At 61.2% G+C, this 24,158-nt stretch overlaps 2 protein-coding genes across 2 annotated transcripts; one reads left to right on the top strand and one right to left on the bottom strand.

Moving 5' to 3' along the window:
* Window positions 1–5,857: 5,857 nt before the first annotated feature.
* Window positions 5,858–15,310, top strand: PDCD1 (programmed cell death 1). The gene is made up of 5 exons (XM_045795915.2): window positions 5,858–5,973; window positions 11,397–11,756; window positions 12,493–12,654; window positions 13,946–13,980; window positions 14,191–15,310. The coding sequence occupies exons 1-5, from the start codon at window positions 5,898–5,900 to the stop codon at window positions 14,422–14,424; spliced, it is 867 nt and encodes a 288-aa protein (XP_045651871.1). The 5' UTR covers window positions 5,858–5,897; the 3' UTR covers window positions 14,425–15,310.
* A 5,447-nt stretch (window positions 15,311–20,757) lies between these two features.
* On the bottom strand, window positions 20,758–23,308 carry NEU4 (neuraminidase 4). The gene is made up of 3 exons (XM_045795916.2): window positions 23,108–23,308; window positions 22,752–23,007; window positions 20,758–21,743 (listed from the first exon to the last, which is right to left on the bottom strand). The coding sequence occupies exons 1-3, from the start codon at window positions 23,306–23,308 to the stop codon at window positions 20,758–20,760; spliced, it is 1,443 nt and encodes a 480-aa protein (XP_045651872.1).
* Window positions 23,309–24,158: the final 850 nt, after the last annotated feature.

The following is a 24,158-nucleotide window of genomic DNA, read 5'->3' as shown; positions in this document are numbered from 1 at the left end:
TGGTCCCGGTCACGTGGCCATGCAGGGGTCCGAGGGGAGGGCCTTAGCCTGGTCTGCGGAGGTCTGCAGAGCTCTCCCTCTCCACGTGGGCTCTCTGGGCCCAGCACCATGACTACTCCCACACCGTGCTGGGTGTGGGACCTGCACTCTGCCCAAGCAGTACCACAACTCCGTCTGCCCAGCCCACCCGCAGCCTCCTCTGCTCCAGAGGCCACCACCTGCCTCTGAGTTTAGGGAGGTCATGGTACCATGACTGACCACGACCACCCAAAAATAATCTCCTTGCTCAGGAACTTTCTTACACCTCTCCCAGAAGACCGCTCCAAAGACATGGGTGGCAGACCCCAGAGAAGTCAGCCTCCACATGCCTCTTTCCACACCCCCATTTATCCGTCCCCTCAAACCCACAAACCAAGCTCTCTGCAAAAGCTACGACGCGGTCAGCTAACGGTTGACTTCTTTACCAGAGGGGACGATGGATGAAGCAGAACACGCACATTGCTCGGCCGACGCCCGAGGGGCCTGGCGTGACCCTGAAACTGGTCGGCTGTGTGTGGTCCACCTGTGCGGACACGGGTCCCTCCGACATGGATTCTAGGAATGAGGCTTGCTAGCAACCCCTCCCCCCAACTCCGACCTCCACCCTCTGCCCACCACTCTGACCAGCCTCCCCGACGCATCGATGACTCCAGAATGGGCTGGGCTTGGGACGGAGAGTGGTGCCAGGGCACCAGCACTGCTTCAACGCTATTGCCCACCTGACAGAGACAGCGCTCTCCTGTCCCCCATGGACACTCTCCTTTTGGCTCACACCCACCTGCCTGGCACTCACCTTCTTGAGTTCAGCTTTTGGAGAAGGCAGCCGGAAGGCGGGGTCAGCCCTCATCCCTGGGTGGCCTCCAGGTGGAGCGTTTGAAAGCAGACGAAGCAGCCCCGATGAGCCATGAGGACTGTCTCCTGTAGCTGACGATGCTCAGAGCCTCTGTCCCCCTTTGGGCCTGGGCGTGGCCTGGGCTGGTTCCCCCAAAGCTGGTCCATGCCATACTGGACCAGAGAAGTACCAACTTTGGGACAGGACAGCACAGCAAAGGAGCCAAAGCTGGAAGCCAGGCTGGGAAAGGAGGGCATCCCAGGGTCCAGCTCAAGGCCAGCTAGCCGACTGGACCCCACTCTGTGTGTCTGGAAGGAGAGAAGTTGAGAGAGACAAACAGACAAGGAGAGAAAATCAGGTGGAAATAATGGCACTGGGCTCACCCAGCTCCCCCAAACCTCAGCTCCAGGGACTCAGGCCACTGGGCAGACCCCAGGCCCAGTCCCCAGCATGCAGGCAAGGTGTGTGTCTCTGGGCTGCGGGTGGGTGGGTGGGGGCCCTGGAGTCGGCGGCTGAGACGGCAGCGTCTACGCCGCGGCAGACCCTGGTCCAGCGTTCTGCTCCCACAGGCTCTTCCCACCCTCCCACCCCGCCATCCCCCCAAGTTCCTCGCTCTGGCGTCTCTGGCATCAGCCTGGCTGCTGCCCAGCTGAGGGCCAGGCATGTCAGCCAAGCGCTGGTGGGGTGGGGGCTCGCCCTGGAAGGAACAGTGAGAGCCGCAGAGACCGACCTTGGGCCCTGAAGGGAAGGACAGGGATCTCAGGGCTGGCGGTGCCCGGTGGCTGGCACTTGGCCGCACACATCTTTGCCTAAGTGTGTTCGCCACGTAACTAAGCGGCCACATGGCAATTTCACGAAGGATAAAGACATAGCTGTCTAATAACAGCTTGGTTTGACAGTTCAGTGTCCTCCCACTGGTGCAGTTTGTTTTCACGTCTCCACTGAAATAAGCAGGTGTGTGCAGAGCGGGGCAGGGGGACCCGCCCTCGCCCACGTCCACCGTATGGAGCGTGGCCGTCCCAGGGGGCAGGGGGCCGCCTGCGCGCACACCGGGGCAGCCTGGCGGCGTGGCCTCCCAGGCTGCACCTGCACCCCCTCGGTGACCAGCCGGCGAGGAGCCCGGGCAGCGTCCACGGTGTGAGGTGGACCGGACACACATCTCACACACAGAGTAGGCACGTGCACGGGAACACGTCCACGTGAACGCCCGTGTACGCACAAACACGTGTGGAAATGTGAACCCCGAGTTCACGTTTAAACAGCGGCGTTCCAGGACGCTGACGACGGGAGGAGGGAAGCTGGGATTCTGCCGGACAAGCCGGCCGTCGCTACCCCTGTGCACAATAAACGGCGTCAGAGTCGGTCAGACCTCTACAACGGGGCGCTTAAATTGGGCAGATAACTGGGGTGCTCTGTTCTAACTTCTGGGAAATGCTTCAAAAACAGGCTAGAACAAAAAGTTTTTATTTGCAAACACTATTAACCATTTCCTGTTCCAACCTCAGAAATCGCAGTGAACCTGCCGCGGCCTCCAGGGCCACACCGGGTCGGGTCGGGCCGGGCCGGGTGACATCACCTCCCTGCCTCTCAGAGGCAGTTTCAGGATGATCCTTCTGCTTCCTGTGTTTTACCATAAATGGAAACTTCCCTGTGACTGGGCTGCTGCCTCGGGAAAGCGCAGGGGGATCCCCCTCTCCCCCACTTTCCATCGTGCTGGCTCATGTTCGGCTCCCCCGCCCGCCCGCGCACCCTTGCCTGGCGTCACCGCTGGGCTGGCACCTTGGAAACTAGACTCCTCTTCTCAGACGGGGAGGGTGGGAGGGCCCAGGCAGGAAGCTTCTCCAGCCCCGAGAACAGACCCTGCTGAGAGACAGAAAGAGTGGCACCCACCTTGCGAACGACCCTCCACCCTCCAGGCCTCCGGAGCTTCCGGCGGGAAGCAGCTGGGTGGTGGGCTTCACCAGAGAGTGCACACGGCCACAGGAACACGGGCACACGGCACGGAGCACGCGGGACAGAGGCTGCGGCGCCAGACCCCCTGAGAGTCTCAGCCCCATCCCAGGCCTCAGCCCGCCACAAAGCGCGGTACGGGCACAAAAAGGGGTCTGCTGGAGACACGCACACAGGCCGTGCAAGAAAGGTGGACAGGGTCGTGCCACAGGAAACCCACCCCAACAGGCCACACGCCAGATCACCCCAAGGCGTGGCGGTGTGCGACATGGAGGCCTGCAGTGGCGGGGATGGGTGGACAGGAGGGAGGGCCGGTGACTCCCATGTGATGGAGGGTCGGCTCATCGCAGGGCTGACGGTGGCCACACGACACACACACGAGAACCACCCATGGGAACTCTGAATGTGCTCGGACACGGCACCGGTGTCGGCATCCTGGTTGTGATTTCAGGGCTGGTTGTGCAACATGTTACCGACAGCCTGAGCCACGTGTGAACGGCTGGCTCTCTGCTATTTCCAAGACTGCAAGAAAACCTACAGTTACCTCAGTGACCACACACAACATCCTTCTTCATCAGAGATCCCATGAACTGGGGGTCCTGGGTGGTCCTTGATGCCTGGTTACAAGTGGGGACAGGGACGGGCAACCCCAGCTGGGACCCCAAACCCAAAGGGGTGAAAACAGGACACGGCAGGGAGGAGAGGGCCAGCCAGCAGGGGACACAGGATGGGGACCCACGGGACCATGACCTTGCCCTTCCCTCCAGCCAGGCAGCCTGTCCTGTCCCTAATGAAAGATGGTGAGGGAAGGGGACAGTGTTGTGTGACAGGGACAGTGTGTGGTTTGAACAGCAAGCTGTGGGGACCGTGTGTCTTGGGGGGACAGTGTGTGTGATGAGGACAGTATGTGGTTTGAATAGTAAGCAGTGGGGACAGTGAGTGTGACAGGGACACTGTGTGATGGGGACAGCGTGTTTGGGGGCACAGTGTGGTAAGAAGAGTATGTGTTTGGGGGAAAGTGTGCTGACAAGTGGTGGGGAGCCCCCGTTGGGAGTACAGTACCCCGACAGTCCCTGGGACTCCTGTCCCCTCTCCCACCTGTTCCAGCCTCCTCCCCAAGCTCTGATGCTATCACCTGCTGGTCCTGCCCACCCCGGGGTGGGGTGTGAGGCTCCTCCAGGCTGTGACCCCTTCCCTCTCCAGCCTGCACAGTCTCTGTGCCCTCCTGTGTCTCCATATCGGCCTGCTGACCCAATCCTCCCAGGGCACAAGTGCCCCTTCCAGCTTTTGAGTGGGCCCTGCACCCAGCCCACCACCCCAAGGGACGTCAGCGGGAGGGAGGGGTAAAAAGCTAGGAGGGAGGAGAAAGGAAGCCACAGAGGGTGGTGGGCAAGGAGGGGCACGGTGCATCCCCATGTTCTCTGGCGACCATCTCTGGACATGCACCCAAGCTCTTGCAGAGGAATCCCAGCTGGTGTGGCTGGGCGGGGGGGGGGGGGGGGGGGGGTGTCTGCTGTGGTCTCCCATCCCGGAGCACACCCCCCCCCAGACTGCCCCACTGGCCCCTCCAGCCCCAGGCCTCCGAGGGCAGCATGTGACCCCGCACAGAGCCTCAGGCTTCAAAGTGCAGGGCGCCAGGGGCAGGTGCCCACCGGTCCGAGCCTTGCTGGGCGCCCGGCAGCCCCGAGCCTGACGTGACCCACGTCCCCAGCCCCGGGCCCCGCACCAGGAGACACCTGTGCGGAGGGTGCCCGCACTGCGGAGCCCCCCCCCCCGGGCCGCGCCCCGCCCACCAGCCGCCCACGCGGCCGCGCCTGCTCGGGGAGTGGCCCTGCGCTCACCGCCGAAGCTTCCTCTGCTCGCCCTCGCCTGCAGACACCATCTTTGATGCTCTTTTTCCACCGTTTCAGTTTTCTTTAATGTTTTCCCTTGGCAGCCGAGCCCCGAGTGTGAATGGGGCCGGGGCGGCGCCAGCTGTCGGGCCGCTCCGGGCTGAGACCCACGCACGGGGCTCGGGGTGCCGGCGTCAGCAGTTTCCTCTCCCACTTTCCATTCATCACCGCGAACCGCTTACAGCACACCCACCGCGGCCGGCGGGGCCCGACGTGCGGAGACCCCGGGCCAGCACCGCCCCCGCCCCGGGGCTGACCAGCGCTGGGGGAGCGGCTGGCGGGGGGCCGGGGAGCAGCGCGGCAGGTTAAGCCCCCAGCGCTGGATGTCCTACGGGCCGCCAGGAGGCCCCCTGAAGCTGGGGGGAGGGGGGTGCCAGACCTCCTGCAGCAGCCCCTCCCCCCTCCCCCCAACCGCAGGGTCAGGTCCCTCCGAGGCCTGGGGCAGGACCGGAGGGGAGGAGTCTCATGGAGGCCTACGTGGAAATGCCCGGACCCAGCCCCACCCAGCCCCGGGGCTCAGGCAGACCCTCAGCTGCCCCAGTGGGGTGGCCTTGCAGCCCTGGGGGCACGGGCGCACCCTTGGCAGTGGCCATGCCCCCACCCTCCCCAGCAGTGGCAGAGTGTGGTGGGTTCAAGCCCTCAAGAGCGGACAAGGTGGGCATGGGGTTGAGCCCACCCCTCACTGCAGCCCCAGGAGCCTGAACCCAGACAACCAAAATCCCAAGGGCAGGAGGATGGCTGGGGGAGGGGAGGACTGCGGGCCCAGAATCCCTCACCAGCCCCAGCAGAAAGGGGAAGAAGCCACAGCAAATGAGGGCGGGACAAATTGTTCTGATGGAGAGACCCCACAGCGGAGGAGGGGCGGCCGGGCCTCCCCCTCCTCCATCTGCCTCTGCCTCTCTCCCTCCCTCTCTCTATCTCTACCCTCTGTATTTCTATCTCTTGCCCATCCCCCTTCCCCACCCCCTACTCTGTCTCCCCCCCATCTCTCTCCCCCTCTGTCCCCCAGTCTCTCTAGGACGCCCCTCCAATCTCCACCCGCGTGGAGGAAGAGGAGGAGGAAGAGGGGGCGGGGCTGGGGCGTGTCCCTCCGTCCTAACCCGGGACAGTTTCCCTTCCGCTCACACCTCTGTCGGAGCAGGGGAGGAGGAGACTGTCAGGCGAGGCCGGCTGGCGCTCTGGGCATGGGGGCCCCACGGGCGCCCTGGCCGCTGGTCTGGGCCGTGCTGCAGCTAGGCTGGTGGCCAGGATGGCTCCTAGGTACGTGGGTCAGGTCTGGGTGGCATGGGGTCAGGGCAGGGTGGCACGGGGTCAGGTCTCAGGGAAGACCTCTCGCTCTTGGTCCCTGGCAGGTAGAAAGGAAGGGGTCTGTGCTGGCGCCTGCCTGCCTCACTTGGTGCTGAGTCCAGCCCTCGCTGATGAGCAGGCAGGAATGTCCCAGCTGTTCCTCAGCGTCCTGTGGGACAGGCTTACCACTCTGTAGGATGATAGGGCTGGGCTGACCAGAGCCCCAGACCTCAACCCAGATGCCTCATATTTTCCTGGGGATGGGACCAGCCCCCCAAGGGACTCACTGTTTCTGCAAGGCCCCAGGCTGGATGGCCAAGAGACATTTCCCTGATTATATCAGAAGTGTGACCATTCAGGTGGACACTGTTCACCTATCCAACCCACATGCTGGGGGCCTGGGGTCTCTGGACGAGACTCCTGGGTGTATAGTGCCTGGGTATGGCTGTGAGCATCCATGGCGGGTTCCGACAAAGGGGCCCTGGCCCCTAGCCCCCTTGCACAGGTCGTCTACCACCAGGCAGGCCCTGCAGGCCCCTGGTCGAAATCTGATGGTCGGAGAGAGGGGCCTGGCTGCCCTTGTCCTTGGCTACTATGCCTGGCTGGCACTGTACAGATGGGAACACTGGGGAAGGTGTGTCCCTGGGGTGGGCCCAGGGTCTCTCCTGTGGACCTCACTGGGCTGGGAGGTGTCATGGCCCCTGGAAGGACCACGACGAGGTCCCCACTGGGGCTGCCCATCCTGGAGTCTTGGTGCCTCTCCCGGGCCTGCTGGGCAATGGTGTGTACAACCAGCTGCCCTGCATTTCCTCCCCAGCCTGGCCTGGCTCTCCAGGAAGGTCTGTAGGCCACTCTTAGGATCAGCAGAGGAAACTCAGAGCTGAGGTTGGCGGTCCAAGAGCATGTGGCCAAAAGGTGCCCCTGCGGGGGAGCCCAGGCACAGAGGCAGAGGCATGGGGTCACCCCGGGAGGGAGAACCGAGGCATAAAGGGGGGCCCTGACTCACCCCTGGTGGCCCACGACCCACCAGGACCCCTTCCCAAAGCAGGGGAAGATGAGAACGAGATTCTGCAGCTGCTCTCCAGAGTCCAAGGCACCTGCTTGTGACTCAGCATGCCTCAGTTTCCCCATCTCAGCCCTGAGCACTCCACGTTGCCAATACCGTATGTCGGGTCAGCCTCCTCCTCTTCCACCAGACTGGGGCGCTCCTGGCTGCGGGGACGTTAGATTCCGAGCCATCTCTTTCCCTTCCTAATTCATTATTCACTGTACTTATTTTGGTCATTCCCATGGATGTCTCCCCCCATACCTCCCTATGTACACGTTTTTCTTGCATTTTATGGACTATCCCCTATCCTGGTGAACGAGAGTAAGGAAGAGTATAGGCTTTGGAATGGGACAGCCTTGAGTTCAAATGAAAGCATGGTTGCTGCGACCTTTGGCAAGTCATCTCATCTCACTGAGCAGCCGTGGTCTTACCTGCGGCCGGGGACACTGAGGCCTGCCTTGTACTGAGCATTCAGTCTGATCAGTTCTAAAAACTGTGAGCACAGCCCATGATATGTCTTTTGAAGCGAGATTTGTTTTAGTTACTCTTTCAACTTATAATTTTGAAAAATGTCTGAAACATACAGAAAAGTCACAAGAACATAGCAGTGAACACCATTTACCCTCAGTTGCCAGTTGACGATATTGGCACATTTGCTTCTGTTTTAATTTGCTGGGGCTGCCGGAACAAATACCAGCCCTCCGGGGGGCCTCAGACCGGGTGGGAGGTGGGAAGTCTGAGACCAGGTGTGCACGGAGCTGGTTCCCTCTGAGGCCGTGGTTGAGGGTCCCTTCCAGGCTCTCCCAGCATCTGGTGTTTGCTGACAACCCTTGGGGCTTCTTAGTTTGTGGGTGCATCACCCCATCTCTGCTCCAGCATCACACAGCGCTCTCCCCGTACGTTGGTGTCCAAACTTCCCCCTTGTAAGGACACCAGCCATGTTGCATTAGGGACCCATGGGCTCCGGCTTATCGCAAGTAATTACATCTGCGATGATCCTATTTCTTTTTTTTTTTTTTTAAGTAGTCTCCACGCCCAACGTGGTCCTTGAACTCACGACCCCGAGATAAGAGCCCCAAGCTCTAGCAACGGAGTCAGCCAGGCGCCCCTACCCTATTTCCAAATAAGGTCACATTCCATGCAGAGCTGAAGCTAAGGGCTCCAGCATATGCACTGGGGGGCACGGGTCAGCTCACAGAGGTCAGACCTCTCTGCGAACACTAGCTTTGACCCAGTCCCTTTATTCAGATGTTCGCGAACCCCAGTCCAGCCCTCTAGCTGGATTATCTTTCCCTGACGGGGGAGCTCAGTCAAGGGCCCCCTGCCTCATCGGATGTCACGGTCCTCGTCTCCTGACTCTGACCAGACCCCAGCTCTCTCTGTCGCCACCCCTGGCATTCAGGTCGTTTTTTTCTTTTTAAAATCAAATCCAATTTTATTTTAGATATGGAATACTTAGAATTAGGAATATTTTCATTAACGTATAATTACAGTATTATATCAGTTTTAGGTGTGCGATGAAATGATTCGCTTTCAATAGCCTGTCTTCTAGCTGCTTTCAAATATGTGGTAGAGGGTTATTACCTGCAGTCACCGTGCCGTCCATCGCATCCCCGTGACTTACTCACTTGATAACTGCAGGTTTGTGCCTCCTGACCCCTTCCTTTGTTCCGCCAACACCCCCTCCCCCGCTCGGGCGACTGCTAACCTGTTCCCTGTATCCACGAGCTCGGTTTCTGTTTAACTGGTTATTCTTAGGTTCCAGCACGTGTCCTTCTCTGACTGACTGACTTCACTTAGCCTAACGCCCTCCTTGTCCACTCATGTCGTCACAAATGGCAAGATTTCATTCTTTTTATGGCCGAGTGATGCCCCATCGTGTGTCTACAGCGGGACACCTGCGTTCCTTCCATATCTTGGCTGTTGTAGATAATGTCACAGTAAACATAGGAGTGCACATGGCTTTTTTCGCATTTGCGTTTTTGTTCTCTTTGGGTAAATGCCCGGTAGTGCGATTGCTGGATCCTAGGGCAGCTCTGTGTTTGACTGTGTGAGGACCCTCCACGCTGTTCTCCACGGCGGCTGCACCCGTTGCATTCCCACCGACAGCGCACGAGGGCTCCTCTTCCTGCACACCCTCGCCAGTTTGTCGTTTCTTCTCTGAGTCTCGCCGTCCTCCCAGGTGTGCGGCCGAGTCTCATCGTGGTTCTGATCTGTGCTTCCCCGATGATCAGTGATGCTGAGCATCTTTCCACACGTCTGTTGGCCATCGGATGTCTTCTTTGGAAAAACGTCTGTTCATGTCCTCTGTGCATTCTTTAATCAGATTTGGGGTTTTTTGCTGTTGAGTTATATGAGTTCTTTACGTGTTTTGGATATTAACCCTTTATCAGATAAATGATTTACAAATACTTCCTCCCATTCTGTAGGTTGCCGTTCCATTGAGTTGATGGTTTTCCTTGCTGTGCAAAGCTTTTGAGTAGACCCATTTGTCTGTTTCCACTGTTGTGGGCGGCCCTGGCGTTCTTGAGGGGGTCCTAGCCAGGTGTGCAGGTGCGTGCCACCTGTGGGAGATCACGGACGTGTGGGTCCTTTTTGCAGCACCCCTCAGGGACCCCACAGCAAGGAGGTGAAGGCATCCTGTCCTCCTCCTGATGAGTAAGAGACTTGCGGGGATTGTTGGAGCCCCGACTGTGCACCGGGTGACACTTCGAGCACCGCGGACGGGCCTTGGGTAAATCTGCTGTCAGCCGGTGGATGTCAAAGGTGTGACCTCTGGGACCGCAACGGTCGCTGTGGGCGCTGGGCTCGCACCGCCCACCATGCAGCCTGTCCCACCATGCTGGGCTCTACCCTGAGATCTCCCCTCCCGACCCCGCCGGCGCACCGTGCTTCCTCCTCGACCCACTCCCCAAACAAAAGAGGACCCAACGACCTACAGGTGTTCCTGCTGTAGGGACAAAGCCAAGTCCCACCTACCATACTCAGAAGCGGGCTCTGCTACCAGCACTTCTCTGGGAGAGAGTTTGGGTTGACTTAAAGGTGTGTGTTTGCAGGGTCCTAGGTCCCGTCTGGCTGTCATACCTGCTCCCAGAAAGCAGAGTTCCCAGTGCCCACCTAGCCCCTCTCTCACCCCAGTGAGGTCTCGGCCCCGTGCTCCCGCTGGCCTGCTTCCCGGAGTATTCCTGAGCTCCCGCTCCAGGGAGCCCATCTTTCTCCATCTGCACAGGCCACTGAGTGCCCAGCTGGGATCCCCCCCACCGTGGCCCTGCACCCCAGCCAAACCACCAGAGCCCTCCACAGCCACGCCCTTGTGACTTCAGGGAGGTGGGTGCTGCCTGGTCAGCTCTGGGGCAGCTGTGGGGGGGAGGGCCTGCCCCTTCCCACACTCCCCACAGGGAACAGTACCCGTCCTCCCTCTGAGCCTCAGTTTCCCCATGTGCCGATGAGAGATCACGGCATGGCCTCCCCGGTGAGCCGACTGCAGAGACTGGAAAGCTTGGCACATGTGGGCTTGACCGTGGCTCCCACCCTGGGATCTTGGGAGCCTCTGACCTGTTCCTGCGTCGCCTTGACTCCATGTGGGGTGCGGCTGACCTGTCACCAGGGCCCAGATGGGAGGGGCTCCTTCCCCTGCCAAGTGTGAGCAGGTGAGGGCACGCACACTCACAGAGGTGTGTGTGTGCACGTGTCAGGGAGTCAGGCCCTTGGTGGAAGGTGCCGGGAGCCCGTCCGACGATGTGATGTCCCCGGGCCAGGGTCTGGCAGCTGGGTGCTCTTGCAGGCCTTGTTTTGTGGAGTGTGAGCCAGAGCCCAGGACCTCAGGGACGATGGCCCAGCTGGCCGAGCTTGAGTGCCCAGAGTCGTGGCAGAAGACAGAGGGCCCCACACTGACCTGGTCCCAGCTCTGAGCTTGTCCTGCGAGGGGCCAAAGGCTGGAGCCTGAGCCTGCCGGATGCTGAGCTCTCCATGGGAGGCCCACACCGGCCGCCCCAGCATCCCGGATGCCCACCCCCCACCCTCACGGTGCACACAGGACCAGGCCAGCCTCCTCTGAGCCAGGGACCCAGGATGGGGGAGCTAGGAGCGTGACGGGTAGGCCTGCGGGGACTAAGGACTTGGAGTCAGCAAGGCAGGGGTGAAGGCCCTAACCACCACTGTTTGGGGGAGAAACCGGGGACCTGGGGGTCAGAGCTGGAGCACAGCCCAGCCCTCAGGTCTTGGCACAGTCAAACCCCAGCATGGAGTTGCCTGGTGAGAAGTAAGCAGCCCGGAGAGTGGAGAGGAGGGGGTCTGGCGGGCGTCCCCACGCCCCTCCATCACGGCTGCTGGTTCTCTCCCTGCCCAGACTCCCCGGACAGGCCCTGGAGCCCCCTCACCTTCTCCCCGGCGCAGCTCGCGGTGCACGAAGGGGAGAATGCCACCTTCACCTGCAGCCTGTCCAGCATCCCTGAGAGCTTTGTGCTCAACTGGTACCGCATGAGCCCCCGTAACCAGACCGACAAACTGGCCGCCTTCCAGGAGGACCGCATCCAGCCCGGCCCCGACAGGCGCTTCCACGTCACGCGGCTGCCCAATGGGCGGGACTTCCACATGAGCATCGTGGCCACCCGGCTCAGTGACAGCGGCACCTACCTCTGCGGGGCCATCTACCTGCCCCCCAACACGCAGATCAGCGAGAGTCCCCGTGCGGAGCTCACTGTGAGAGGTGCGGCCCTGGAGCCCGAGACCCGGAGTAGCAGGGTGGGGGTGGGGGCTCCGCGTCCGGCTCCGTCCACACCCGGGCCCACAGTGACCGATGGCCCCGGCTCTCAGGGATGGGAAGCACCCGCAGACCCCTGCTCCTTCAGGGAGGGCAGAGCCTGAGGGAGGGCGGCAGGCGGCCGGAGCTTCTCCGCTTCTCCGGAGAGGGTTAAGCTCAGAAGCTCAGCAGAGGTGTGGCTCCCACGAGACTGGTTAGTGCAGTCTGGACGCCAGGCCCCTCAGGACACGGAGGGGGACAGGAGGGCCCTGAGCCCCCCCCCCCGCATCCCTCCCTGCATTCCCTCCCTGCGTCCCTTCCCTGAGTCCCCCTCCCTGTGTCCCCCCTCCCTGTGTCCCCTCCCTCAGCCCCCTCCCTCAGTCCCCTCTGAGTCCCCTTCCTCAGTCCCCTCCCTGTGTCCCCCCATCCCTCCCTGCATTCCCTCCCTGCGTCCCCTCCCTGTGTCCCCCTCCCTGTGCCCCCTCCCTCAGTCCCCTCCCTGTGTTCCCCTCCCTGTGTCCCCTCCCTCAGCCCCCTCCCTCAGTCCCCTCTGAGTCCCCTTCCTCAGTCCCCTCCCTGTGTCCCCCCCATCCCTCCCTGCATTCCCTCCCTGTGTCCCCTCCCTGTATCTTCTCCCTGCGTCCCTCCCTGTGTCCCCATTACTAAGGCCCCTCCGTGAGTCTCTGTCCTTTCGCCCCCCCAGAGAGAATCCTGGAGCCCCCCACAGAGAGCCCCAGCCCCCCACCGAGAATCACTAACCAGTTACAGGGGTTGGTCATTGGCATCACGAGCGTGCTGGTGGGTGTCCCGCTGCTGCTGCTGGTGACCTGGGTCCTGGCCGCTGCCTTCCCGAGGGCCGCTCGAGGTAAGGCCCCGCCAAACCCCACTGCTGTCTCCTGCCTGTCAGAGCCCAAGGCACTACCCACAGCCTCACACACCAGGGATCCCCCTCCTCCAACGTTCTCCCCGCAGCCACACTGCCCTCCCCGTCCAGTCTTGCCCCCAGTGCCCTCCACAGTGAGGACCCCTGGGGGGGGCTGGGGCTGGAGTGGGCCTCCCGGGTGTGGGGTCCCCTCCCCCTGGCACCTGCTCTAAGGAGGGGTCTGAGGGACGTGGGGAGGGGGAAGGCAGTGGCCAAGGTCACACAGAAAGGCGAGAAGCACCCCCACAGGCTGAGCCTTCTCTGCTGCTGCACCAAGGCCACTCTCAGCCCTCGGGCCACACCACAGCCCACAAGACACCAAAAATACCTCTCCCAGCTGCTGGGCTCTGCCACGGACAACCACAGCCACCAGGGTGTGAGCCCTCCCAGCCACCCCCGCTCACCCCCACTCCGCACACGCCCGACCTCCTGGCTGTCCCAGACAGCTTGGACTCAGTCAGTCACTCTGGTGACCGAGTCTGGGGCTCAACGAGGAGCCCAGAGGGGACCCAGCCCGGGGTCAGCAACTCTGCAGGTCCGGTCAAGGTATTCTGGGCCAGGCACGTAGGGGGACACATGGCCAGACAACAGGAGGCTCCACAGGGTCCCAGACAAGCCCCCCGGCAGCTGCTGGCCTCCACGATCTCCCCGTGCACAGGGCAGGGAGAGCAGTCGGGGTCTGCACCCCTGTGGCCGGTCCCCAGCGGGAGTTCACGTGTCCAGTGATTTCCCTCCTTCAGACGGGTTTGAGAATGTCCTGTGCGTCCTGGGTGCTGGCCGTGGTTAGAAGTACACGTGGCATTTCTGTGTGGGGCTTCTGTTGGAGAGATGCTCGCCACAGCTTCTCTGATGAGGCGCCCGCTGTGTGCCGTGGGTTTGCTGCCTGCCGTGGGCAGGTATCTCAGTCGGGGGTTTGCGGCCAGAGACGGCAGGCGCCTGGGGCAGGAGCGCGGGGCTGGGAGCCAGCAGTCCTGTGTGGCTGCCCGCCTGGGCAACGCACGGTCCACGTCGGACCTCTGGGTGGTGAGCAGGGACTCAGGGTCCTTGCGTGGGGAGTGGGCTTAGCCAGACCGTCGGGCGGGTGAGAGGACACTCGGCCGCCCCGGGTGGGAGGTGTGGTGCCCTCCCCAAGCCCCTGAGGGGCAGAGACCCCCGCTACAAAGCCCCACTCCCACCACCTCCGTGGCCTGTGGGATGTGCTGGGCTTCTTCACTCCAGATGCGTTTCTTCGTAGGGACCTGTGCCTGTGGAAGCGAGGACGCGCCTCTGGTGAGTTTCCTTCCCTTTGCTGCCCCGGGGTGGCCCAGGAGCAGCCCTGTCCCTGAGTTTGAGCAGAGGGACACCGGGCCCCGGAAAGGCGCATGGAGCACAGGCCCTGCCCTGGCTTTGCTTTGGCCCCACGTACGCACGCGTGCAAGCGTGCCCCTGCCTGTCTGCCACCTGGAGACCACTGACGCCTCCCTCCTTCTCTCCCTGAAGAAGGAAGGACCCTCTGCGGCACCCGTGTTCACCGTGGACTACGGGGAGCTGGACTTCCAGTGGCGAGAGAAGACGCCAGAGCCCTCCGCTCCCTGTGCCCCTGAACAGACAGAGTATGCCACAATTGTCTTCCCGAGCAGACCAGGGTCCCCAGGCCGCAGAGCCTCAGCCCACAGCCCGCAGGGACCCCAGCCTCTGAGCCCTGAGGACGGACCTTGCCCCTGGCCCCTCTGACCGGCTTCCTCGGCCGGCCTGCGTCCTTCAGACCCTCCACCAGGAGCCTGGGCCGGCGCCTTCCCTGAAGGAGTGCATAGTGGGGAGGCAGGGGGGCGGCCCAGGTGCTGAGCCCCGTGACCCGCCCTGCCTGCGCCAGCCCTGCTCGGCTCTCCTCTTGACTCCCACGACCTGGGGGCAGGAGACGTCCCTGTCTGTGTGGCTGTGGTCGGGAAAGGAGATTCGTGCAGGACCCCAGGCCCAGCGCCCTGAGCTGGTCTCTCCCCTGATCTGCTGCTCTGTGCCTCCCACATGTGCCTCCTGGGGGGGGGGGGGCTCTAGTGCTGTGGCCTCATGAGGGTCAGGCTGCGGGGTCTCTGTGGCCGCCCACTGCCTCCCAGGGAAGCTAGCTGTCTGGACACGGGGGCACAGGGACACTGGTGGAGACCCTACGTTGGAGTGGCCTGACAATGCGCCCCCAAAGCCAAGAGATTCCTCGCACACCTGGAGGGGCCCACACATGGTCTGGGGGCCTTGTGCTCCTCCAGGCCTGGGAAAGAGCTCCTGGCATGGCAGCGGCGGGGTGCCCATGGGCCGCCCTCATGCACGGCCCGGCCCACCCAGCAGCCCAGCGGGGGAGGGGAACAGGCAGAGCTGGAGTCGCTCTAGCAGAGGCCGTACTAGGGACCCCCGGGAGTTACCCTCCCCTTGGCGCCCATGCACGGTGCTATTTAAAGGGGCCTTCGCCCAGTGCACGGCAGGTGTTCCGTGGGGCAGCCTGGCCAGGGGCTCCCCAGGTGTCAGGGACTCGGCAGCGGTATCCTGTCTCGGGTTCCACAAACACTTCAGAGCCCCTCACCTTGTTCTATTATATTATAATTAAATAATGATGAAAGCTCTAAGAGAAGCCGGAGTTCTCTCCTGCTCTTGTGGTTGTAGGGAGGGGGTAAGGTTGTGCCCAAAGATGGAGGACGCAGCCGGCCCTCCCCAGGCCTGGCCCTCACCCTCCAGGCCCTCACCTTCACCGTCCCAGAGACACACAGAGCCTCCGAGGCCTCTCATCTCCCTTCCCCCCACGTGCACACCCCATGGCCTCCGTGGGGTGAGATCCCTACAACTTCAAGGTGCCAGTGGTGTCACCCCCAGGAAGCCCATGCCCAGCCTGCCCGCCCCCCCCCCGCCAGAGTCCCTTCCAGTCAGTGCCCTGGGCCGGGCTGCACGGGCTGAGTGAGTGGGCGACAGTGGAGAGACACGGCCCTTCCCACACGCAAAGGGGACGTCTGCTCCATCCTGCAGAAGAAGACTCGGGACCGCCATGAGGGGTCCCCAACTGCAGTGACAGACAGCCCCTCGACCTTGCCCCTTCCCAGTGCGCCTTGTCCAAACCCTCAGGGGCCACACGCACAGCTGCCCCCCCACTCCCCCCCCGCCGCGCGCACACCGTGCCTGCCACACTGGGGTCCTGTCCGGGGCAGCACCGCAGGCAGAAGCCCCATGTCCAGGACGAGGGGAGGATGCCGCTTTGCTCCGGAGACAAGATCACACAGCGAGGGAACGGTGCTGGGCAAGGCTGCGGGCCAGGCTCGTGCGCCTGGAGAACCCAATGGCTTCAGCGCAGAAGCCAGGACGTAACGAGAGAACATTGTCAAGTCGCACATCTAATACTGACACCCAGAAGCGGACGGCTTTCACATATTCCAGCAGCAGCTGGTCAGAAGGAGCGGCAAAGGCTCCCCCACCCGCAACAGCAACAGAAAACATAAAACGCCCGGGCACGGGCTTAGTGAGAAACGCGCACGTCCACAGGCAGCTCGAGCACTGACACCATCGACACCACACCGGCAGAGGCCAGTTCTCCCCGCATTAACCTGTAGATGCGACACATCTCTGCAGCCGAGAGGCTCGTACGGAGAAATCAACAAGCAGGTGAGAGCCAAGGAAACCGAGAAAAGAAAGTGAAAGACAGCCGCTGTGTCAGATCTGCGACTCGCGATGGACGCGGCTCGCGCGCACCAGAGGGCCGCCGTTAGTGGGGAAAGACAGACGCGGTAATCGGTGCTGTGAAGAGCTCTCTGAAAAAGTATTAGGCAGACTCCCTCCTCATGCCGTGGACTTGCACAAATCCCAGATACAAGTACAAAACAGAAACCCCGCGAGACCCAGAAGGCAGGGGTGAGTTCCTTCACCGTGGAGCAGGAAAACCTGCCTAACGCTGGCTCGGAATCATAGCGCCATCAAAGAGAAAACGGAGACATTCAATTCTACAAATTGGGGAAAACACTTTAATGCAGCAAAAACGGTGTCAAAGCTAAGGGAAAGTATGTGCAGTGTTCCGTAGAAGGTTAGTACTCCAATGAGATAAAGATCTTCTACAATACAGAAAGGGCAAGGTCAGAGGCACCGTGGAAAAGGGAACAGAAGATATGATGAGGCACTTCCCCCCCCACACACGTGCCTGTGCACACGCACACAGGTACACGCACATATACACGTGTGCGTGCACATGCGTGTGCACACGCACACACATGCACACGCATACACGTGCAGGGTACATATGCATGCCCGTGTGTGCGCCTACATGCGTGTGCACATGCACATATACGTGTGTGCCTGTGCAACACAAATGGGCATGCGTGTGCATAGATACATGTGCACACGTGTACGCATACACGCGCCTGTGTGCACACGTGCATGCATGCAGATGCAGATGTGCGTGCACATGCACCACGCAAACCACAAACTCCATACGTCCACACGCATACATATATCCCATGTATGTGTATACATAACACTTCAGCAACAAAAGGAGGTTCCATTTTACTCATAAGAAAAATGCAGGTTACAACTAACCTGTCCACCACGGGCAACACTCGGAACTCATGACTCTGCATTGCTGGAGAGGACGCAAGGACTGGGAGCGTGGCAGGCGGAAAGGCCAGACCGGAGAATTGAGCCCTAGCTGGCAGTTAACCAAGCATTTGCCGTCGACCCACAAACCCCAGCATGAAATACCTCCCAGGGGTGAGCCATGTGCCAGGGGAGGCCCCAGGGCAGGCGGCCAGAGCAGGAGGGCCTGACTCAGGCTCTGAGGGAAGAGGGTTCCTAGGATCTTGGCCCATGCTGGTCAGTGTGGGGCATGGGCAACTCACTGCCCCTGAAAGAAACCAAGATGAAGTCCTATCAAAAGACAAGGGAGCACTTTGAGCATAAAAAAATGCCAAAATTAAAAGTAAAAATCTGATTAACACATTTTGAGTATGTTTTTTAAAAACTGAGTTCATATTCTAAAAAAAAAAGACAAAAATGCACACAGCAGAGAGGGCAGGAAGTGGTGGCCTCACCAAGCCACCGGCCGGGCCACCCACTGGCAGCACCGCGGCTCAGATAAGAAGCCAGGGAGCCGGGCACAGTCAGCACTTTACTGCTCACCTTCCCGGAACACGGCCTCTGCAGCCCGCCTCCACTCATTTTTTCCGTCCCCTGCTCTGCCCCAGCCCCATGTGTCAACGGCCCTGGCTGGGGCATCTCACCCACCCCCACCCACACGCCCACCCAGCGGGTCTCTCCCTGCCAGCCCCGTGCATCTCACAGAGGGTGGCAGCGGGAGGACCCGGGGTTGCGCCTGGGCTCTTCAAATGAGGCCTGAGACCCTGGCACAGGGAACCCAGAGCATAAGGCATGTGGCCACCCCAACGGCCCAGGGCCACCAGAGCCCCGCACTTGGAGCCCCTCTGCCCAGGAGGACGACCCCTCCCACTACCCGTTCTCACCCTTTCCTGGTCTACAGAGCTGAAGGCCAGAGCTGGACACCTCCAGTGAGGAATCCAAGGTCATGCAGGACAGGAAGGACAAGAATCTGAGCCCTACCTGGAAATCCAAGGTGGGGGCCCTGGAGGACCAGGTGGGGGTGGTAACAAAGGTCTCCTCGCAGGAGAAAAGCACAGACCCCAGAGGGAACCTGCCTTGGGATCATGAAGGGAAAGCTGGTGGCCTGGGCCCTGGGGTCTCAGCCCCGGTAGGTTAGTCGTCTGGTGTGGACAGATACCTCTTTGAGTCTGGGTGAGGCTCCTGAGTTTTTGGAGAATTCGGGGGGAAGGGGGGCAATCAAGTGGCAGAGCCAGCAGATGTTGGCCCCAGTCACTGGAGGCCCTCTACTGTGGCTCAACTGCTCCCCTCTGTGGGGGGCGGGGGGGTGGGGGCGTCCTGTGCCCTCTGACTCCAGTCTGGCAGCTCCTCCCCCCACTTGTGCAGTCTGCGTCCGTGGCTCCTGAACTGACTGACTCGTGGTAAGGAAGGCTGTGACATTTTCTCGAGTCCACTGGCCGCTGGACTATGCTCAGTATCCTACGACCGTCGCTGTGCACTTCCTTCTCTCTCTCCCTACTTTCAGAGATGACAGCTACACTATTGTGACAGTAGCAGGTCTATTTTAAAGCAGGTTCAGGTTTACGGAGCAATTGAGCAGTGATTCTCAGCTTATGTCTACACCCCCACACCCCTCCACACTCTCCCCTGGGTTAACATCCCCCATGAGTGGGGGACAATTGTAACGGATGAGACAACGACAATACCGTATTATTAACCAAAGCCCACCGTCCACATCCGGGCTCACTCTCGGCGTCACGCACTCTGTGGGTTTGGACAAACGTACAGTGACGCGTCCCCACCATGACAGCATCACACAGGGTCGTCTCACTGCCCTAAGAGGCCTCTGCACCCCACTTGTTCATCCCTCCTCCCCATAACCTCTGGCAACCACTGATCTCTTGACCTTCTTCAAAGGCCTGCCCTTTCCAGAATATCATGTGGATTCACACGGCTGGTAACCTTTCACGTCGTGATGCACGTTTCAGGGTCCTCCATGGCTTCTCGGTCTGGATGGACCACAGCTCATCCATTCATCTACTAAAGGACGTCCTGATTTCTTGCAAGGTTTGGCAAGTTCAGCAAGTATGGATAAAGCCACTATAAACACCCATGTGCAGGTGCTCGTGTGGACGTGAGTTCTCAACTCATTTGGATAAATATCACGGAGCACAACTGCTGGGTCCTACGGTAAGAGGTTTTGTTGTAAAAAACCATCCAACTTGCTTCCCAACTTGGCTGCCCCTGACCTGCATCCGCGGCCGCGAGGGAGAGCCCCTGCCGCTCCCACCCTCGCCAGCAGGTGGTGCTGGCAGTGCTCGGGTTCTGGCCCTTCTCATCTGCACAGCAGCGGGATCTTCCCGTGGGCACGCGGCGGGAGCGTCTCTCCATATGCTGTTGCCAAAATACACAACTCCTAAAACTCACCAATGAGAAAACGAGAACCCAATTAAAAAGGCAAAAGCTCTACGCAGACACTCACCAAAAAGATACACAGATGGTGCAGCCACTTTGGAAGACAGGCTTGGCAAGTCCTTGCAAAGGAAACTGCCCGATACACCAGCACGTACCATCCTGCAACGTTGGACAGAATGCTCGGGGAAAGCCGTGTCACCTGAAGTTTCCCTAGTGTGCAGATTTTAAATTATGGATTCAGAGTCTCTAATAAGATTTTTCAGCTTTTCTATTTCCTCTTCAACAAGTTGCATTTTTCCAGGAATTGTGCATTTCGTCTAAAGTTTTAAGTTTATTGCCATAAAATGCCTCCTAATATCTTCTTGACGTCTTGGAACATCTGTAGGAGCCTCATGTGCTCTCCCTTATTCATGTGTTCCCCTTTTTTTTATCATCGGTCTCATCAGGGGTTATCCAAAAACCCGCCTGTCTCTATCCATTCCCTCTACCGTGATTTTCCCTCTAGTTTTGCTCTCGAGGGTTCTCTTCCTTCTCCTGTCCTTGGACTCCGTTCCTGTCCCTTTCTAAGGTGGGGCATCAGCGGTGGCAGGTGGTACTCAGTGTTCACATAATTTCAAACTCTTTTCTCACTTTCAATAGAGCTTCTTCTTTGAACCAGAAGTCATTCAGAATCGTGTTTCTCCATTTTCAGACACAAGGAAGATTTTTAAATTTCCTTTCGTTTTTATTTCCAGCTCCATTTCACTGCAATTGTCAATCCTTCGAAGTCTCACTCTGCCTGGATTTCACGATCCTGCGTGATGTCAGTTTCACATCGGGTGTCTCTGGAAAGACCGTAGATTCTGCGGCTGTTTTGTGCTGTGCTCTCCATGTGTCCGTTAAGTCAAGTTTGCCAGGCACGTTGGCCAGGCCTTCTGTGTCCTCTGATTTTGTCTGTTTGCTCAGTTACTAAGAGGTGTGTCTAAAACTTTCTACAACTATGGCTCTGTTTTCTTCTCTAGGTCTGCCCACTTTCGTGTCATATTTTGAAGCATAGTGTTAGGGACATACAAATGGGTCTGGCCGGAGAGCCCATCAGGAAGGCCGGCAGCGCTCTCGAGGCTTCCCCCCGTGGCTGGGTGGCTCGGGGCCCGCCGGCACATTCTGCAGGACCTCACCGAGAGAGAACATGCAGAAGGAGATCTCCTCATAGGAGACCCTGGCCCCACTCTCATACAGACAAGCAAAGGTCAGGGCTCCCTTGAGGGTGGGCCCGATGGATGCCAGGTCAGAGTAGCCACTGGGGCCCTCGTAGATCACCCAGGGCTCCGTCCAGCTGTGGGGGTCCAGGGGGGACCGGCTTAGATGGATTCCCATGTGGAGCCGAGCCCTGCGCCCCACCGGGTGGGAATACAGCAGCCAGGTGGGGCTCCGAGACAGGGTGGCAGGGGGCCCCGGGACCCTCGGGGCCCAGGCGTCCCTGGTCCCATCGAGACCAGGCCCCAGGCCAGGCTCCTCAGAGCTGTCCCTACATCCCTGCATCCCGCCGAGCCCCTGATCCCCTTGGGTGTCTGTAGCACCCTCCTCTGAGGGTTGCTGGACTCCAGGACAGAGGCGTGGGGACCGGAGGGGGTTCCTGGCACCCGCTGACCATCTCTCATCCCTTGGCCTGCGGGAGAGTGGGGCAGGGAAGCCCAGGATGCTGCCCTGGCAGCCCCGGGCGGTCTCAGCCAGGGCAGGCACGAGCTCCCCAGGCAGGAAGGAAGCGCCCTCATCCACACTGAGCGCCTGCACGCGGCTGCCCAGGGGGCTCCGGGCATTGCAGTAGAGGACGCTGCCAGCCTGCCCGCTGTCCACCGCGGCCAGCTGGCACTCGCCCGAGCGGAGGTTGGGCACCAGGCCTCCCCGGTGCCAGGTGCGCCCGTCGTCGTCACTGTAGAAGGCAAAGGCATGGGGGCTGGTCCTGCAGATCTTGCCGAAGCACTCCCGCCGGTCCACGCGGTACGTGTACGCTGGCACCAGCAGGCGGCCTGAGCGCAGCTGGATGCCGTGGCCCGGGCCGACAGCGAACGTGGCCCAGTCTGCAGAGGAGAGGGGCTGCTGGTCATCCCAGCAGGGAGACAGCCACGGCCGCAGCTGGGCACCACCGCCCACCCTGGAGGCTGGGGAGGGTCAGCAGCCGGTGCCTCGGATTAGGGGGCAGCTCGTGAGGAAGCCACGACTGACTGTGCCCCCACTGTCCACTCCTGCTGGCCACGCTGGATCCTCCAGGGCCGGACAAGCCTCTCTCCAGCATCAACAGGAGCCGGGAGCCCAGGCAGGCTCCTTGGCCAGGTTCTCAGCTTGAGAGCAGGGAGCTAGTCCCTGAGTGTGGATGGACGGCCACCAACGGTGCTCACACTGGGCAGCCAAGAGCAGAGGGCATATGCGGACCTTCAGGGTGGGGTCAAGCCCTTGGGCCTGAGTCCCACGGAGTAGGGCCCACAGGAGCACATCATTCTTTAGCCCAGCTCTGTGTGTCCTGTCCACGCCCCAGAGCCTGCCACACCCCTCAGCTTAGATCCCACCTACAAGGGCCAGGGTGACCCCTGGGTCAGTGTCTCCACACCAGGGTTGGAGTGGCCTCAGAGGGCAGTGAGTGGTCAGGCCCTTAAGGAGCAAGCAGCAGGAGTGGAGGAAAAGCTTTAGGGTCAGGCCACCTGCCCAGCCCTGGACGTTAGGCTGGACACCCCGGGGTGGGTAAGAAGGCAGTGAGGTTGGGGTGCTGAGAAGGGGGGACCTCAGTGCTCAGACTGAGACAGCCTCAGATAAGCCTGCTTTTCAGGCCCAGTGGGGGTGACCAACACCCGTTTACAGGACTGATGGTTTGGGGGGGCGGCAGCCCCAGGAAACGGGGTGGGTGGCCCTTAGTTTTGGGGGGTGAAGTAGGCAGCCCTGTGACCTGTAGCGGGACCCTCCCCCACCCCCCACCATGCGGACCCCCGACCCAGTGCAGACCCCACCCCGCTGCGAGCCCCACCCCTCCCCTGTGAGTCCCGCCCTGCTCGCAGGCGAATGACCGGCACACCCCCCACCCACACCTCGCCTACCGTGCTCGGCGCCGCCCACCGCCTCCTCCGTGAGGTCTCTGGCCGCGCCCCAGCTGCGCCCCGCGTCCCGGCTGGTCACGCAGCAGAGGCGCGCGGCGTTCCTGCCCGTGGCTATCTGCGTGGCCTCGGGCGTGCGGCCCCGCACCGCGATGAAGAAGAGGAAGATGGTAGCCGTGCGGGCGTCAAGCACCGGGCAGGGGTTCATGGACCGGTGCTCCTCCAAGGCGGCTGTCCCCAGCACGCGCGCGGCGCCCCACTGCCCGGAGGGAGGGGGGAGGGCAGGCGGCCTCAGTTTACCTGTGCGTGCGGCGGTGCCCCGCCCAGGTCCTGCCCGCGGTGCACGCCAGGCCACTCACCCGCACGGAGCCGCCGGCCAGCGTGCCGCTCCGCTGCACCAGGCGGTGGGCGTGGGCATCGTCGGGGCTGAGCCGCTGCTCCGCGAAGGCCAGCAGGGTGGGCGCAGGGGGCACGGGCAGCAGGGCGGGCACGCGGTACGTCAGGCCGCTCCTCTCGCGCTGGAAGAGCACGGTCCGCTCGGGGACACGCGGGGCCCCCATGGTCAGCGGGACGGGCCCAGGGCTCCGGCGTCAGCAGACCACAGGGTCAGCGGGTGGGGCGTGCTCGCTCCCCTCCTGTCTGCCTACAATGGGGAGGGGGCTCTGCAGGTTAGGGTTAGGGTTAGCCCGTGCCTCCCTGTGACCACCTCCTCCGAGACCGGGCTATCCCAGGCTCCCCATCCCCAGACCAGGGCAGCCCCTCCCCCCGCCCTCCCTGCCACTGCACCCCGGAATGTCTGCAGTCTCCCCTTCCTCCTCTCAACCGGTCGGAGCAGGAGATGCCTGGCCAGACTCCCCTGACTCTGCCCACCCTATTTCCCAGACACCTGCCAGCAGGATGCTGGCCACATGGACCATGAGAGCCCAAAGTTTTGGATAGGCAGGGGTTCAGTTTCCCCAAATAGGGGCCCCAGGACCACAGGCCCCGCAGAAACACAAACAGACACAGCAGACGCACAACACAGAAAGTGACACAGGGAGAGACTTAGACATGAAACAGGTGCACACAGATGCACGCACACTCCCCACGCAGAAGCCTGGGAGACCAGACACTCGCATTCCGCACACTCAGACACACACTTCTTGGAAAAGGTGCCCTGGCTGCCGCTGCCACCATCCTTCTCAGACCTGGGGGTTGTGGGATTCTTGGGAGTGGCCAGGAGGGATGGGGACAGGGGCAGGGAGAGTGGCCTGCTGAAACCAAGAGGGGGGTGCCAGTGGGTCTCCTGCAGAGAAGGGGCCTGAAGTCCAGGTCCTAGCAGGACATCTGTGGGCGCCGGGGACCAACCACCCTGCCCCTTGGGCTCCTGAGCAAAGCTGGGGGTCATGGGAGGTCTAGCAGAGCCACCCC

This window comes from Ursus americanus, chromosome 1 (genome assembly GCF_024610735.1).
Source record: "Ursus americanus isolate L20-20 chromosome 1, mUrsAme1.1.p, whole genome shotgun sequence".
Classification (NCBI taxonomy): Eukaryota; Metazoa; Chordata; class Mammalia; order Carnivora; family Ursidae; genus Ursus; species Ursus americanus.
Note: the sequence above shows the minus strand (reverse complement) of the source record. Positions and strands in the feature narration are given on the sequence as shown.

What these genes read in the sequence shown, in the direction of transcription:
- PDCD1 (XM_045795915.2), top strand. Translation starts at nt 5,898, where the DNA reads ATGGGGGCCCCACGGGCGCCCTGGCCGCTGGTCTGGGCCGTGCTGCAG. An exon ending in GTGGCCAGGATGGCTCCTAG is followed by an intron (nt 5,974 to 11,396) that starts GTACGTGGGTCA and finishes CTCCCTGCCCAG; the next exon opens with ACTCCCCGGACAGGCCCTGG. An exon ending in GAAGCGAGGACGCGCCTCTG is followed by an intron (nt 13,981 to 14,190) that starts GTGAGTTTCCTT and finishes CTCTCCCTGAAG; the next exon opens with AAGGAAGGACCCTCTGCGGC.
- NEU4 (XM_045795916.2), bottom strand. Translation starts at nt 23,308, where the DNA reads ATGGGGGCCCCGCGTGTCCCCGAGCGGACCGTGCTCTTCCAGCGCGAG. An exon ending in TGGCCGGCGGCTCCGTGCGG is followed by an intron (nt 23,008 to 23,107) that starts GTGAGTGGCCTG and finishes CCCTCCGGGCAG; the next exon opens with TGGGGCGCCGCGCGCGTGCT. An exon ending in GGTGGGCGGCGCCGAGCACG is followed by an intron (nt 21,744 to 22,751) that starts GTAGGCGAGGTG and finishes TCTCCTCTGCAG; the next exon opens with ACTGGGCCACGTTCGCTGTC.